The 16,365-nt window shown below is 41.6% G+C and overlaps 2 protein-coding genes across 3 annotated transcripts in view; one reads left to right on the top strand and one right to left on the bottom strand.

Moving 5' to 3' along the window:
• CBARP (CACN subunit beta associated regulatory protein) overlaps positions 1–4,412 on the bottom strand; it is a 132,728-nt gene extending 128,316 nt beyond the window's left edge. The window contains exon 1 of the mRNA XM_063455546.1: positions 4,279–4,412. The gene's annotated coding sequence lies outside the window, so the exon portion shown is untranslated. The remainder of the gene's footprint in view (positions 1–4,278) is intronic.
• MIDN (midnolin) lies at positions 1,930–11,328 on the top strand. Of its 2 annotated transcripts, none has more exons than XM_063455548.1 (7): positions 1,930–2,283; positions 3,613–3,700; positions 3,791–3,853; positions 5,252–5,602; positions 5,801–5,924; positions 8,465–8,725; positions 10,303–11,328. In XM_063455548.1, exons 1-7 carry the CDS (start codon positions 2,078–2,080, stop codon positions 10,566–10,568), a joined length of 1,359 nt encoding a protein of 452 aa, XP_063311618.1. In that variant the 5' UTR covers positions 1,930–2,077; the 3' UTR covers positions 10,569–11,328. The 2 variants fall into 2 exon arrangements, with proteins under 2 accessions (XP_063311618.1, XP_063311617.1); XM_063455547.1 differs by having other exon boundaries at positions 1,931–2,283; positions 5,798–5,924.
• The last annotated feature ends 5,037 nt before the right edge of the window (positions 11,329–16,365 follow it).

Below are 16,365 nucleotides of genomic sequence, written 5' to 3'. Positions count from 1 at the left end.
AATGTTAAATAATTTGAAAGGCTTATCCAAAAATATTACATTGAGACTTTGATTTGCTAAAATTCAGTGTTTAGGGAATAACCTTGTGTGACCATGCCATCTATTAAGCCAAAAACTGAGAATATTTACTTTTCAGGGCCTTGAGCTCTACTGACTTAGGGTTTATTCAATAAACCAGGAACTATAGGATTGACCAGTGGAATTGCACAATACAAGCCAAAGTTCAACATATCAGTTACATTCATATTGTGGTACAGCAAATTGTATTAAATAGAAATGGAAATACTAAGGCTAGTTGTGACAAATGTTGAATTTGAAGAATTTTAACAAAACTGCTAAGTTTGCCTTAAAACGGCACTATAAGCATCCAGATCACTTTATCTCAATGAAGTGGTGGGGGTGCCATGTCCCTGTCTGTTTAACCATGCAACTGAAAACATTGCTGTATTATTTACCTAGCAGGGATAACATGATCCAGTGTCTGTCTTTCTGACAGCCCCTAGAGTCGCTACTCCATGTCTCTGTACATATCCTACGCCTGACTTTCTTAGACACTGGACAGAGTCACAGTGTTAATCCTGACAGCCGTCACCAGTGACGGCTGCAAGTAATTGGCTCTGTCCATGGAGAATCCCCCGGTTTCCTCCGTAGAACTCAATCTGTAGTAGCAGTGAAGTGCCAGTAGCTGAAGAGGACAGGCTGGAGGAAGAGGGCCATGATCAGGTTAGCAAATCTCACCTTTACTTGCCAATGGACCACCTGGGTGATCTCACCATTGGGGGAGGGAAGGTCGTTGCGAATTCGGCATTGTCCCCAGATGGTGACAGTGCTGCTTTAAACTTAGCTATTCAATCAGATGGTCTCATAGAGACCATTTAACTGGCTCTGTGTGGCATTTTGTCGCGCCTGTGCACAAGCCTCCCAAAATTTCCATATGGGGGTAGGTAACTAGGGCAGACCAGAGGTTTTGTACTCCATCTCCCCTAATGCATTATAGCTGTAAGAGCATCATGGGAGATGTACTCCACAACTCCTTGTGTGTAAGGTTGCCTGCCCCCAATCTACATGGATGAGCTGAGACAAAGGGGTGGCGCACAATTATGGAGATTGGTGCAGCGATAGTCAAAGGTAAGTAATACCTTTTAAAATTTCATAGGGGGTAGTTGGGGGACCCTAAGTAGGTATAAGGACACTATAGTGTTCGGAATTCATGTTTGTAGTCCTGACATTAGTGTTCCATTCTTATTATTATTATTTATAAAGCGCCAACAAATTCCGTTGCACTGTACAATAGGTGGATTAACAGACACGTAGTTGCAACAAGACGAGCTGGACGCACGGGAACAGAGGGAGTTTAGGGCCCTGCCCAAAAGAGCTTACATTATTCATTGTCTTGCAAGATTATTAACTAAACCCTGAATTATAGCAGAAACTGAGGTTAAAATAGCCACTGTGAAAATAGCTGGAGATCTCCCCCCCCCCCAACCCAGCTATATTTGCCCTAGCTGTTACACATTTTTAATTCTCGACCTTAGCTGTTCTGTAACCCAGCAGGATGTGCCACTTCTGCTAAAGGCAATTAATTCTGACTCATTGATGAAAACGCTGGCTGTTTCTCACTCTCCCTGTTCCCACGTTGTCAGGAGACATGGTAAAACCCTTGTTACCAGAAGCCCAGCGGCCCTCCTGGTCATCCACTCAGTATAATGCAATGAAGGGTGACCCACCCAGGCCCCCAGCCGGTAAGTGCCCACTCTCCCCCAGACTGCCAGCTCCCTCAGCAGCCAGAGCTGCTTTGTTGTGAATTCCATTTATTATGAATGGCTGGTGGAATGGGGCGTGGCTTGGCAATGAGGGCGTCATTTTTTAATTTTTTTTAACAATAGTCCCGCAGGCTGATTGGCTAGGTTGCGTCAGGGAGGAGTAACGGTTCTGCCACGTGGGAGATGCGAGAGTGCGCTCTGATTGGCTGGTGGGCGTTGCCGGACGCCGTTGCTCTGTGAGTGTGTTCGGCTGGAACTTTTAGAGGTTAGTTTGGCGTCGAGAGAGCGGACACCGGCAGTCAGTGTGAGTCCGGATGGCGGAGCAGGCACAGCCACACACTAGTCGGAGCTGCGGCAATGGCACCCGGGAGCCGCTCATCAACCTCAACATACAGAGCACCACCGGGACCCGCTACGAGCTCTCCGTGTCGCCCGAGGAGACGGTGGACGGCCTGAAGCGGCGGATCTCCCAGCGGCTCAAGGTGCCCAAGGAGAGGCTCACCCTGCTGCTTCGAGAGACGTGAGTACCGCGGAGCGATTCGGTAACGGCTGACGTCATGTCTTGGGGGGAGGGGGAATGATAGGGTATAGCCGGTATAGTGACAGTCTAGCTGGGGGAGGGGGGGATTACTACAGCTGATTGTATGGACTGCAACTCCCATCACCATGACAGCTTACTGGCAGCTTGAGTTGTAATTAACCCTGGCTTGTATTGAGAGCATTGGACGGTAAGTATACAGGGTGGGGGGAGGGGGTGACTACCACAGCGGTTTGTTTGTATGGACTGCAACTCCCATCACCGTGACAGCTTGCTGTAATCCTCCCTGCCTTGTCATGTAGGCATTGGAAGGTAAGTAGACAGGAGATCCAGTGCCAGCCCGGCCCAGGCAGAGGGAATCTTGGAGACCCCACTTCTTTGTTCTCCCCAGTGGTGGTCTTTGTTTAAAGTTCAGCCATAGCTCTGTTTGTGTTCATCCCCTGCTTTGTGTGTGGGTGGATAACCCAGCACTGTGCCACAGGCTATTAACTGCACACTCACTGTATTATAGTATATTTATCATGGCTGAGTGTTCTAGGGTCCCATCTTTCTTACCAACCCCAGGGGTGCCTGTAGTGATGAACAGTTATTCACGGTGTATTTCTATGTTTGGGGGTTGTACTGAGCATTTCACAGTCCATGCTACTTAGTGCAGCTATTGTCTATATTTATTGTTATTGTAATGCTTTGTTCGTTCTTACTTTGTGGAACATCCGCATAAGTAGCTGCTATTTTGCTGTAACAATGTATTTTCGCAACTACAAACTCTCTAAATGAATCACCCAGCCTTACTTAAAAAATAATAATAAAAAAAAACCTTAAATAGTAGCATCCAGGCAATGAATCACAATTGTCTTTTGATTGTATGTATAAGAAGTTATGGTTTAGAATTGTGGGGAGCTGAGCTTCTTCTATTGTCTAAGGTCCCTCATAATTCCTTTCTTCTTCAGTCGTTTGTCTTGCTCTCACGGTGCTCTATGCTCTACTTGTACCATGGTTTCAAAATGTCCCCATGCTTGGCCCCATCTACCCCCTCTTCCAGTAAGCTGTCTATTCAGGGTGTCTCTTTGCAGAGCAATGACCTCACCAGTACTTTTCACCCCACTGCATATTCTCACACCCAGATTGGCCCAGCTGTAACCCTTTGTGTGCTCAAGTTAGTAAAACCAGGAAGTTCCTTCAAGCTATGAAAAGAGCAGTTGAAGTGAAATGACAAAAGGGTTTATGAGAATGTATTGCTTGCAGTGTAATATGTAGTGTTTCCCCCCTGTAATTTTAAATATATGTATTTTTTTTTTTTTTTTCCTCCAGCCGTCTAAATTCTGGAAAGCTACAAGATTTGGGGGTTTCGGATGGGAGCAAACTAACCCTTCTACCTAGTGTGGAGGCAGGACTCATGGTGAGTGATTTATACAGAGGTTTTGTTTTTAATCTGTACCCATTGCTGTGTAATTACTCTCTTCCTCTTCTAAACCCCTTTCCTCAACAGTCGCAGGTGTCCCGCCCGGAGCAGTCTGTGATGCAGGCCCTGGAGAGTCTGACTGAGACGCAGGTGAGATATCACATAGTGGTATCAGTGTGTGCTGGTGGGGGTTGCCTTATGCTGCCATGGTGTCACTTTGCTTCTCAGAATACTATGACGCAGAACATCACCCGTTCTGACAAACCTATTGCTAATGGGGAGGGGTTAGCTCTTTTGACTTCACCCTCCTTGCCTTCTACTCTTCCTTTTAAAGGAACAAACTAGCCTACTTTATGAAAGCTATATATTCCTTATTGTTCTGTTGACAGCAGGATGCCATTTAACTTGTCCACTCAATGGATCATAACATTCTTATGAGGTCTACATACTTTTAAATGTCTGTTGCTATTATCATGAAATTATTTTTAATAGCCCACGTTGTAGAGTTTTAACCTAATTTTTATTAGTCTTACAATTTGTATGTCCCCTTTTCCCCTGCGATCCATTAAGCTTACCTGCATGTCTGTATTGGCACCTGTGCCAGTGAACAATTGTTAATTCTTGGAAAGTGTCTCCATTCTTCTCCTTGGGTACCTTTTCACTATTATGCGTTCCTCCATCTGTACAACACTAACTTCCCAAGATTTTCTTTTCTATATCTGTACCTGTGAGGCTCCTTCCCCCACTCGTGGCCTCCTTCTCCAGGCTGCGTGCTGGACTCTGCTATTTTTAGCTGTTCCTGCAGGCGTGGGCTGGAGGGGGGTGAGTCAGAGAGAGCAGCCTGATAACGCTAGAGAGGAGCTGTATGCATGTAGACATAGTTAGGGTACATTCTGTACCTGCCACATATATACACACACACTAGTTTCTCTAGCTCTCGCAGGGTTAATGTTCTGCTCTTTGTCCAGTGATGCGGGGGTGGGGTAGTCGTGATGTGCAGGAGGGAGCTGTATTCATAGTGCTGTGTGTATGATTGAATCGTGATGGTGTAATGCTCCAGGGTAGCTCTTGTCTGTTTTGTACAGCTTGGTGAGGTTGAGATTCCGACCTCTTCTGTTCGCTTTTAGCGTTTTCAGTATTCAATCTGTTTCTTCGATTCTATTAACCCATTCAGTGTCAGCACAGCAACAGTTTATTCCCATGTCCTGCTCTTGTCTTGAGGCTGTGGTTGTTTTATCTCTGCGACCAGAGAGGGTTGGCTTTTGTAATCCTATCTTGGCGAGGTTTATATAAAAAAAAAAAAGTATTTAGGCTTGCCTTTTAATCCAGACCTCCTAGGAGGAAGTGTGATTGGTTAGGCAAGAATGAATGAGTCATTAAATAACTGATGATCTTGTCCAGTCCAGGAGCTGATGGTTTTCTGGTGTGCAAACTGGTTAGTTTGTTAAAGAGAATTGGTGGTGCATCTGTGAACTATTAATTTGTGTGTTATATCATGTTAAAGTAGACTGTAGGTGCTCCATTTTCACATGTGCTTTCCCATTTCAGGTAAATGACTTTCTGTCTGGCCGATCCCCTCTTACGCTTGCTCTACGTGTTGGAGATCACATGATGTTTGTGCAACTCCAGTTGGCAGCACAACAGGCCGGCGGGCCACATGTTCAACACCGTCACCTCATCGCTAGGGGGACAGAACCAAATGCAGCCCAGCAATACCGTACCCTGCATTCCAATACAACACCTGCCCTATCCCGCTTGACAAGTTGCACACAGAACACTCCGCCATCATCCTCAACACCAGCTTCTTCCACGCACTGCGATGCCCCTCACACAGCCTCGGTCACCACCAGCGTCTTCCGTTCTCATGGGGAAGGTGTGGCAGTGTCTTCTTGTTCAGAGGTGAGTAGACTGGTTCATGAAACTGAGACAATTTACGACCTGACTATCTTGTACAGTAGTCACAACACAGTTGTCTGTGTGGTTTCTCCGAAGACCACTAGAATATGTTAACTTCATCTCTTTTAGTTATTACCATTGGTAGCTTTTTTTTTTTTTTTTTTCTCTACTGGGTGCTGAATTAATTTTATTTTCTAGCAGGTGCCATGTAATCGCAACAATGAAGCTACCCCTTCCCCTGCATCTGGTAGACCTCGAAAACCTGGAGCCATTATTGAAAGCTTTGTAAATCACGCTCCTGGCGTCTTCTCAGGGACATTTTCTGGTCAGTATTTCCATGAGCTACCATATAAACCCTTCTTTGTATCCAACATTCACCCCATTTCCTGGACAATTCAGTTTTTAACCATTCCTTTTTGAGGCTTTGGATTTATTTAACGGTAAGATGTGGGAACTCGTATACAAGAGTTAACCCAAATATGAAGCAAAACAATTTTTTTCTTCTCCATCCTTATTTTGCCACTGACACCCCAATCCAGTTTGTTTAATTAAGAAATCTACAAGTCTATTCTACAAACTTAAATGGTTACTCTACAGTTTCTATGTCCTTGATTATTTTTACTTAAAATGCCCTATTGGGGCATTACTAATAGAAATTAATAAAGTTAACATTTACCTAATATCCAATCCCCAGTGTTGATCTCCACTCCTCTGTCTGACGTCATGCCTGCCCTTGCATGGTCAAGTGACAGGTATTTGTGACAGACCTAAAATACATACAGAATCGACATTTGGAAGTCCGAAGTACTGGCCTTCCAAAGTCATGTGTGCCGGAGGTGTAACTAGCCCATGACATAAAAGCTAATCAATTTCAGTATGTGCATTTCAAACAAAAACCCTGTACATAAAGACTCCTACCACCATGACCACTGTAAATTACTGTAGTGTTCACGGTGGCTGGATTAACTCCTTAACTAAGGGTTCTATTCATAGTGATACATCCAGATATATAGTGCAAAATTACCTCTTGTATTCCAGGATGGCTATGGATAAATAGTTTTTGAATCTTACCACGTTAGCACTTGTCCACCTCCTTTATTAGACAGTGGTGTGAGATATGCTGCAGAATATGTATAGATGTAGATCCTTTTTCAGGTGAATGGAAAAAGTACAAAACAACCAATTATTACTTCTTAAACACCTGAAAAATAAACACAAGCTACTTCCAAAAGTGACTGTGGGATCATAATCTGCTGGAGTATGTCTACACAGGCTTATATATCTTATGTAAAGTTGTCTGAGGGCCACGATTAAACATCCCTCAGCAGTTTTGACTTCATGAAATCCGCAAAGTGATGCTTAAAGGACCACTCTAGGCACCCAGACCACTTCAGCTTAATGAAGTGGTCTGGGTGCCAGGTCCAGCTAGGGTTAACTAATTGTTTTATAAACATAGCAGTTTCAGAGAAACTACTATGTTTATCAATTAGTTAAGCCTTCCCCCTAATCCTCTAGTGGCTGTCTCACTGACAGCCGCTAGAGGCGCTTGCGTGATTCTCACTGTGAAAATCACAGTGAGAGCACGCAAGCGTCCATAGGAAAGCATTATGAATGCTTTCCTATGTGACCGGCTGAATGCGCGCGCAGCTGTTGCTGCGCGTGCGCATTCAGCCGACGGGGAGGAACGGAGGCGGAGAGGAGGAGGAGAGCTCCCCGCCCAGCGCTGGAAAAAGGTAAGTTTTAACCCTTTTCCCCTTTCCAGAGCCGGGCGGGAGGGGGTCCCTGAGGGTGGGGGCACCCTCAGGGCACTCTAGTGCCAGGAAAACGAGTATGCTTTCCTGGCACTAGAGTGGTCCTTTTAAAGCGGAAAATATATCTCAAGGTTACTTTTGCTTTTGTAGCAGTCATTTTTTTTTTTTTTTTTTTTTTACATAAACAGTGCATGTAAAAAAAAAAGATACTTAAAGTTTGGAGGGCAAAGGGCTAATTTCTCTTAATTATTTTGCTTCTCTGATATGATGTTGCCTCCTGTTCATTTTAGAGCACTGCAGAGTATTTTGTTTTTATAAATGTGAACATTTTGTTTAGTCAGTTTTTACATATGTTTTGAATGTTGTAAATTACATTTTTGTTTTGATCAGCAAGTTTATAGTGTTATTTACTGGTGGTACATCCTATTAAGCGTGTCTTACTGCGGTATGTGTTTTCAGATGTGTTCACTCCTGTTAAGTATTGACTCATTTCACAAAGTTCTGTTATGACTCAACTACTTTTATAAACATCATCAACATAATCGGACCCACCTAGTGGAGTCAGGGTTTTTATATTCTCACATGGACTCATATGGTCAGTTAGTATCTCATTCCAGAGAAACCCCTGTCCTTGTGTGATTAGATGGTGAAAAACAATTTAGTGAGGATTGTTTTATTTGGCAATTTCTTGTTAGTAGAATATGCAATAACAAGTCCGGTTCACAACCACATACCATAAAAATATATATTCATTTACGCCTGTAGTTTTTTTTTTTTTTTGTCCTGTGTGTCATTAGACTGAGCTGATCTTTTGCTGTATTTTAAGAAATCAAAACCTTAATTAAAACTTTTTTTTTAATCCAATGATATATGGACTTATATAGTCTTTCCCTTAGACAGAAGGTTGCCTAGAGGAAACTGTAAACTTAAGTATATCATATACAGAGTCAACTAGCATTTTACAAGTACATGTGGATACAGTACTATTACAGACATTACAGGGTGCACAACACACTGATACCTTTAGAAAAATTGTTGCAGTTTAACACCTATAAGTCCACTTGCTTTGCATTTGTTTTTGTTTTTTTGTTAAATCTCTTTTGCTGTTTTGTAGGTACTTTGCATCCGCACTGCCAGGACAGCACAGGTCGTCCCCGCCGGGATATTGGCACAATTTTGCAAATTCTTAATGACCTGCTGAGTGCCACAAGACACTACCAGGGCATGCCGCCCTCCCTCACCACACTCCGCTGTCACACACAGTGTGCGTCCCAGGTCAGGACTTCTAGGCCTACCTCACCCCGAAATGTGGATCCCCAGCAAACTCCCCACACCGCAAGCTGCCAGGCCCAGAGTCGTCTTAGCAAGCCTACTGGTGAGTAGATAGCCCTTATGTATTTTGAATGATTATTAGTTTGGGCAGCTTTTTTTTTTTTTTTTTTTTTTTTTTTTTAATGGGTTACCTGACCTCCTCCTGACAGAAGTAGGGGGAGGCTGTTGAGTGTGTTTGTGTAGTTGGCTGCTGAAGAGTGGAGGAAGGGAGTGGTTCAGACAAAGACCTTTTAGACAGGCCTTACAATTCAGTTTCAAACCCCCTACTATTTACAGCCTGTGTCTGTGGGTGTATTTAGGGGAAATCAAAGACCCTCTGCACGTCTTCATCCTTACACCCGCCTACGCAACCACATTCTAAAAAAAAACATGTATAATGTGCTTTTGATTTGTCCAGCATATACATGTGAGAGGCAAAATTTAAAGCACACCTTTTCCTCTTGAGATGTGATCACTTGTCCTGGCTCCCCTTCTAGTATCCTAGGGCACAGCAGAGAATGGAAGGTGTTTCCTTGTAGAAATTGACTTGACATGACTTGGTTCACAAGCATTCTAACCTCAGGGCCTGTGGTACTTCCTGCAGAACATCTCCTGGCTATTAAAATGGCTGGGGAAGTATGAATACATTCTCACACTTGGGTTGCAGGAGCCAGTATAAGACCCTGAGAAAGGGATGCCCTCCCCCCACCCTTCCATAGAGGGTGTGGGTAAGAGGAGGGGGAGGGTCTGCATGCATCTGGCCAGTTTCATTCTGTGTGTTTTGTGCAACAAGAACAAAGAGCCACTGAGTGTGGGAGGGGTGAGCAGATCCCATTATACGGCAGGAAGCTGTGGGAGCTTCATGATAAAATATTCAATGCCTGTGTGCAGCTGATAATCCGCAGGCTGTTTCTGTTTTCATTCTCTCGCCCCCCACCCCCCGTCCTTCTCTTCAAAATGGTAGTTTAGCAAAATGTTAGTCACCATTGGTCAGCAGCCTATTTACCCTTTTTTGTACTCTTATTTCAGCACAGCATTAAATACTTTGTCTTTGGTCGGGCCTCTGTCATTTTCCCAAAGACCAGTTTGATCTGTGTTTCAAGCTATTGTCTTCCCTTTTAAGGAATCTGAGGTCATGGATTACTTCGAAAGCTTGTGTAAAACACAGGCTTGCTTGAATATACAAGCCACACCCAGTCATTGACAAGCACGGGCTTATATGCTTTTTTTTTTTTTTTTTTGTAATTTTTTGGTTGTGAGTGAATGGTAGGATGCATACTATTGTTACAGCTGCTCTGTCACCTTTTTGGGTCTCTGCATATTTTGCAAAACCACCGAAGCAGCCATCTACTGTAATCTGCAACTACTACTTTATCTGCGGGAACCTCTGTAGATACTGTCTCGCAATTGTTTTGTGATGTCTTCTGGCTGTATTGGAATTTCAGTGAAATTCCAATACAGTCTATATGAGCATTTCATAAAGATATGTTTTCTTTAGGAAATGCTCAAACTTAATTTTTGGAATTTTGGCAGGATTATAGGGGACTTAGTAAAATAAAAATGTACTTGTATTCTCATAGAAACAAATGATCTTTCATATTTAACAGAACCTGATCCAGCCTTTCCACATTATATTTTCAGGTGATCGTCTGCGTCAGACTGAGAACCGGGCAACTCGCTGTAAAGTAGAGCGTTTGCAGTTGCTAATGCATCAGAAGAGACTGCGTCGAAAAGCACGAAGGGACTCCAGGGCTCCATATCAATGGCTGCCCACACGAAAGTCTAGTCGGACCAGCAGTAACAGCAGTGCATCTAGTGGAGACGCCAATCTAGAGATGGACTTCGAAGACTCTCTATGGAAGCCCGAAGTCAAGGCTGAACTGAATTCAGAGTTCATGGTGGCATAAGTCTTGTGGCCACAGAATCGCCTTTTTATTTTTGGGTTTTGTTTTTTTAGGAGGTGCTGCTCACAATACATCAAATGGACCAGAAGATGGCATGGACTTTTTATTTTTTATTATATTTTGTTTTAGTTTTATGAACTGGGGAGATTTGTGATTAAATAAAGGTGGAAAAAATAATGGCCTGGTTGTAATTTGAAAACGTATTCCAATGACTAATTTTCTGCCTTAAACGCTGGAATCCGGAGCGTTGCAGGGTTTAAACTGTGTGCTTATGAGATGGAGTATGAAGGCAATAAGACATGCTCTTGTTCTTGGAGAGTGAGGGACCCTACTCCAGGAGATGCTCTGTCACAAGTTAGTAGTACACACAGTTGGGAACATTCAGGGCCTGGCCGGATCTTTCACAGTTAATCTGCCCTGGGCCACAGTCTCGACATGCTGCTGTTCAGGACACGTTCAACTCTATGGGACCTAGTGTTTGAAAATTGCAGAAGGAGGGTGACCAGGGACTTGAATACTATACCTCCCCACCTCTGTCACACAACTATTGTTATATGTAGCATCATAAACGTAATATACTGTGGGCCCCAGTTCCTCCTCTGATGTGTTCTGGGTTTGCCTGCTGTGCATGCTGTGACTCCCCCCTGCCTTCCCTTTTGGTGACAGTGATGGGGGTTGACCAGAAGTGGGAGCGCTGTCCTGATTGCTGCGTTTAAGCTTTCTACATCTGACTATGTATTTACCTCACACATTGGATTTTTTTTTTTTTTTTTGTTCCACAAAAACATTTTTAGGACTTTTTTTTTTTTTTTTTTTTTTTTTGTTTTGATTGAAAACTGGCGTTTTTATTAAATGTTCTTGGAGCAGAATATTTTATTTTTGGGGTTTTTCTTTATTCTGTTGAAATCTAAAATTACGTGCAGTATTTGGTATAGATGCAGTGTCTCTTCCTCTCTGTTTAACATCCTCCTTTCCTTTTGGGTCTTTCTCTTCTTCCCACCTCCCTTTCCTTCTTGCAGTGTCAGTCTGTCCCAGCTGTGACGTACTGCCTATTCTCTGCGTGTGCAAGGCATGTTTCCTGGCAGCCTGTGCGTGAGAAATGTGGTTTCATTTACTGTCCTGGGGGTGTTACAGTGGGAGGTAACGTTTAAGGTCTGTGAGTGACATCCAAGAGTAGAATAAACTTCCTCTACCTCCCCTGTGCTTATGTTAGTGATTTCTAATACTGCTCTACGCAATGTCTTTTTAAAACCTTAATCTGTGGTTTACATTTGACATTTTGGTTTGTAAGGTGGATTTGAGCCCTTTTTTCATTATGTCAGTTTCTTTTCTGTACTCCTGACCTTCTCTTGTTTGCCAGTCTGTAAATTAACCCTTTATAGGATCACACTACCGTGCTGTTATTGAATAACCTGCTTATTTTACATTTGCAGGGCTACACATTCATCTTGCTTTCTTAAGAAGTATAACGTTATTGGTCCTTAAGGAGTTAATTTATTAGATTCTGCAAGACGGAAACTACCACATATCTGAAAATATTAGTTTGTACAAGTGGTAGTTAACCTTGGTATCCTCTAATTCTGAAGTACATTTTCCATGGTGCTGAGCTTCTTGTGAAATGTATTTCAGACATCTGAGGTGCCTCATCCCAATATCGCTGCTTTTATATCCTGTTTGTGCCTGATACACACAAGACTGTGATCCCTTTGTGTAGTCATTTATCCAGTCTCGATACAAATACAAGTCTATGGCATCTTTCATAGCTGCTGTCATCAAATTAATTGTCTTTCTAGAGGGCTAATCTTGCATTGATCTGTATTCTCTAGATAAGGTCTTCTCTTATGTTTCTTGTCAAATCATTCCATTTCCCTTTTTCCAGTGTACCTCTAGGATCTGCATTTCCTTTCTGGTTGCTTGAGAGGGGGGACATATCCTGTACCATGTGTAGACCGAGACTGAGTGGAGGTTAAACAGGTTTTAAATTAAATACCTTCCTCCAAATAAAGGATGTAGCAGGATATCTGTGTTTTTTGTTATTTTGTTTGCTTTTGGGGATCATGGCAGCTTTGACACATTACTAGAAAGAGTAGTTAATGGGTTAAAAACTACTTGAACAGGAACTTTTTTTTAGTGCACAGCCTCTATTTCCTCATATACCTAGTGATATGTATTGCTTCTTGGAGAGCCATATATAGCGGTTTACCTCTCCTGATTTTTTTAAAATTGGCACAGGCTAAACATTGCATGCAAAGAGTGTAAGGTGGGAGATAACTACCTGTAAAGCAGTTATGGCATGCAGAGTAAAATGAAATGCTATATTGGGATATCGAGCGGTTAAAGTGATCACAACAGCTGGTTTTCTGTAGCTCAAATGCTTGGCTGCAAATTAAGCACAATATATGCACAATCCATTTATTGTCTTAAATTTACTTTTCAATGTAAAATGTGTTAATAGTGCTTCACTGTAATGTCCGCAATTTTGTAGACCTCTGCTAGGACAGTGGGTCTTTAGGGAGGCCATGGCTTTCCTCAGTTCAAATTTAATAGGGTTATTGTTTAAATCCAGAACTGCTCTGAACATCACTATAATTGGGTGGCCTGTGAGACTCCTTGTTTCACAGCTACTTTGGGGCCCTTCCTTTTATGATGGCATTTTGTCCACAGTGAAAAAATGCTGTTGTGAACAAAAAATTCCTCACCATAAAAAGCAGTTTAATGGTAATTATGGAGAAATCCAATTGCTGTTATCCCTCAAATTTTGGTATGAAAAACTGCAAAAATAATGTTTAGGGCATACTCTTACTCTGTACTTGCTTTTTCGCATAGGCGTTGCAGTTTTCATTTAACATCAGTTTAAAAAAAAAAAAAAAAAAGTCTCTACAGAGGAACTACATTTCATGCATTTTATTGGGAAATACTTTTTTTTATTTTTTATATCTATAGTATATTCTGTCAGATTGTAGGATCTCTATCTTTTCTTGATAGAATGTTTATCTGCTATAAAATAACTGTAGCGATCTTAAGGTTTAAACAGTAGGGTTGTTAATTTGAGGAATTGAAAAACTACCTCAGTAAAAACCTCTAGAGCTGACTTGTTTCAATCTAGATTCACAACTATACAAATAGTGGACTAATTGTTGGCACTCCTGGAGTTGCATGCTCACGTATTTAGTAGCAAACTCATTTTAATATGTTTCTATCTTATAATGAATTCCTGTTAATATTAGCAGACACAAGCAATTTCAAGAATCACCTTTTTGATAGGAGATTCTTCAAAACACATTAATATAGGAATCAGGGCAGCTTTTACAAGCCTCCTCAAGATGAGTATTTTCTAATATGTGGTTCTCCAAAATAATTCAGAGCTATCAGAAAATAATGGATTAATCAAATAATATTAACTATGCTTTTCTTTTCCCCACGAAAATAAAATATATTTTTCAGTCTTAAAATGAGAAGTGTTTTAAAGCTGTTGGGTAAATGCTGTATGGGCTAAAATTTAGAAAATACTGTCCATGGCAGAAATATCCGTTTTGGTACAATAAAATGATGGAAAAAAAAAAGCCAATGAATAAAAGTTACGGCCGGAACACAAAAGAAAAAAACATTGCCAATATGGCACACTTTTAAAATCTCATATTTTCAACGTGAGCGTTAACAGGCGGAACTTTCCATATTTAGTTATTTTCCTACTACAAAATGTCTTCCTTTTCATCAAGTGCACATTTTGTTTAAACCCAAAGTGTATTTAACTCAATCCTGGAATTTGAAATGGTGCATGGTGGGAGAGTGCACAGACGAATTAACAAAATGGTGCTTTTGATATGTCTGATGAAACGAAAATAATGTAAATGTGTAAAATTCTGTTATTTTTTTTGTTTTTTACATTTTCTTTGTGTGTGTGTGTGTGTGGAACCAATGCAATTTTGCACAAAACATAATTCCGCAAAATGACATTAGTTTGAAAGAAAAGTCCACCTTGAACTTTGAGTGGGAAAAAAGTGATTCACTCAGATTTCTGTATTTTAAATTCTCCCAGAGTGTTAAAACATTTTATTGTGAGAAATGACAGATTCCAGTGCCATAGTACAAAACCTAAACATCACCATGTTTTAAACTAGTTCTATGTGGAAGGATATATACTGACATGACTTTATCTTCTCTGGTCAGGTTTATTTATTTTATATTGTGCTGCCAAGAGAAAGGTAACTGCGAAAAATGCCAGAAAATAAAATTGATAGACTGGAAAAAAAAAAAAAGCGTTTACTACCCCTTTAAAGGAGGCCATGTTCTGTTTAGAAGTAATTTGTATTGTATCTTTTTGACTGTTGGTTAAAAAGTAATTTTGTCTTTCAATAGAAATAACTGTATCTCTTGTTCAGCACTGAATCTCGATTTCTTATGCATTGCGTGATGTGCGATTTAGAACACGCCGCTGTGTGGTCAGATAACTCTTGTTGCCCCTGGCTGTAGTTATGTATTTTTTACAGGCTTCGTGTCATTTTTTTTTTCATATTCTCCCACCTCTGCTTGGCAGGGGAAAGGTTAAGCTTGTGCTGTGGGGGAGGTTAGCGCCGTGGCTGCCGAGAAACAGCTGTGCATGTTCCTGTTACAGGACAGGAAAAGACCGGGGGTAACCTGGGAGATGGGGGAGGGGTGGATCTGAAAGATACCCAAGTGCTATCTCCATCTATAAAACCCACCTGTCTTTTGTGGTTACAGCTTTGTGCTTACTGATCCTCAACTTATAGGGTATACAATGCTCCCTGACGCTGTCTACAAAGGGCAATTACTTGTTAGAAAGATGAATGAGCATTGTTGAATGGGGGGGTGAGCACTTGCAGGTTGCTATAACAACCTGGTGTGGGCTCTGACGAAAATCGTGAACGTATATTTAACAAATGCGTGCGTGTGAAAATACATTACACATAGCGAAGAAGCTTTTTAGTTTTTTTTGCGTAGATAAGATTGCAAAAATTAAGCAGTGTGTCCTCTTGTATGTAATGCTAACTGATGAAATCAAATTGTATGTGATACTGCCTTACATGGACCTGAGGAAGAGTATATTTTATGTTTATACGTGTGGCTATATGATGCTAACTGATGCCTGCAGCCAAGCTATGTCCTCATCCTGTATGCGAGGAGTGAGTCCTCTATATGTTAAAAACATTTAACACGAGGGCAAGTTTGCATTTCCATGGCCTGTTTGGTGCTAGATTAGGTGCTTCATGGGCCTGGGACTGAAAATTAAAGTCTAATTTTGAATTTACGTTGCCGGTATCTTAGAAGAGCATATACCTCTGTCTGCAGTTAGAATTTGCAGATGTGTGTATGTATGTATGTATATGTGTTCTATATCAACCATTCCCATGTGGAAATTTCAAGCTATAAAAGCCATCTTTGTCTATCCTATTATGGGCCGTAGGGCACTGTGAATACAGGCTGTGGGCACAAGGCTTAGATGTATATGACCTTTCTATTTGCAATGTCTCTTCTTGGACACATTTGCGGCTTCAACTGTTATTCAGAACACATGTGAAATACAGATTAGAGTATACACTGCAAAACCTGTTTTTGTCTCTTTAGGTGCCATGGACAGTGCTTTCCTTAGCCAGGCCAAAGAAGGATATATTCTGTTTTTCTCCTTTGTGTCCCTCGCTAATTGTAGGGGATTATAGACCAACTGCAATAGATGTTATTGTCATGCTGTTCGGGCCCTTCACATAAATAAAACAATAACATAACACTTTTGCACACAAAAGGGGGCACCCTATTAAATCAAGAAAATGGTAGACAAACT

The sequence above is a fragment of the Pelobates fuscus genome, chromosome 5 (assembly GCF_036172605.1).
Source record: "Pelobates fuscus isolate aPelFus1 chromosome 5, aPelFus1.pri, whole genome shotgun sequence".
NCBI lineage: Eukaryota > Metazoa > Chordata > Amphibia > Anura > Pelobatidae > Pelobates > Pelobates fuscus.
This window is presented reverse-complemented; position numbering and strand designations above follow the sequence as displayed.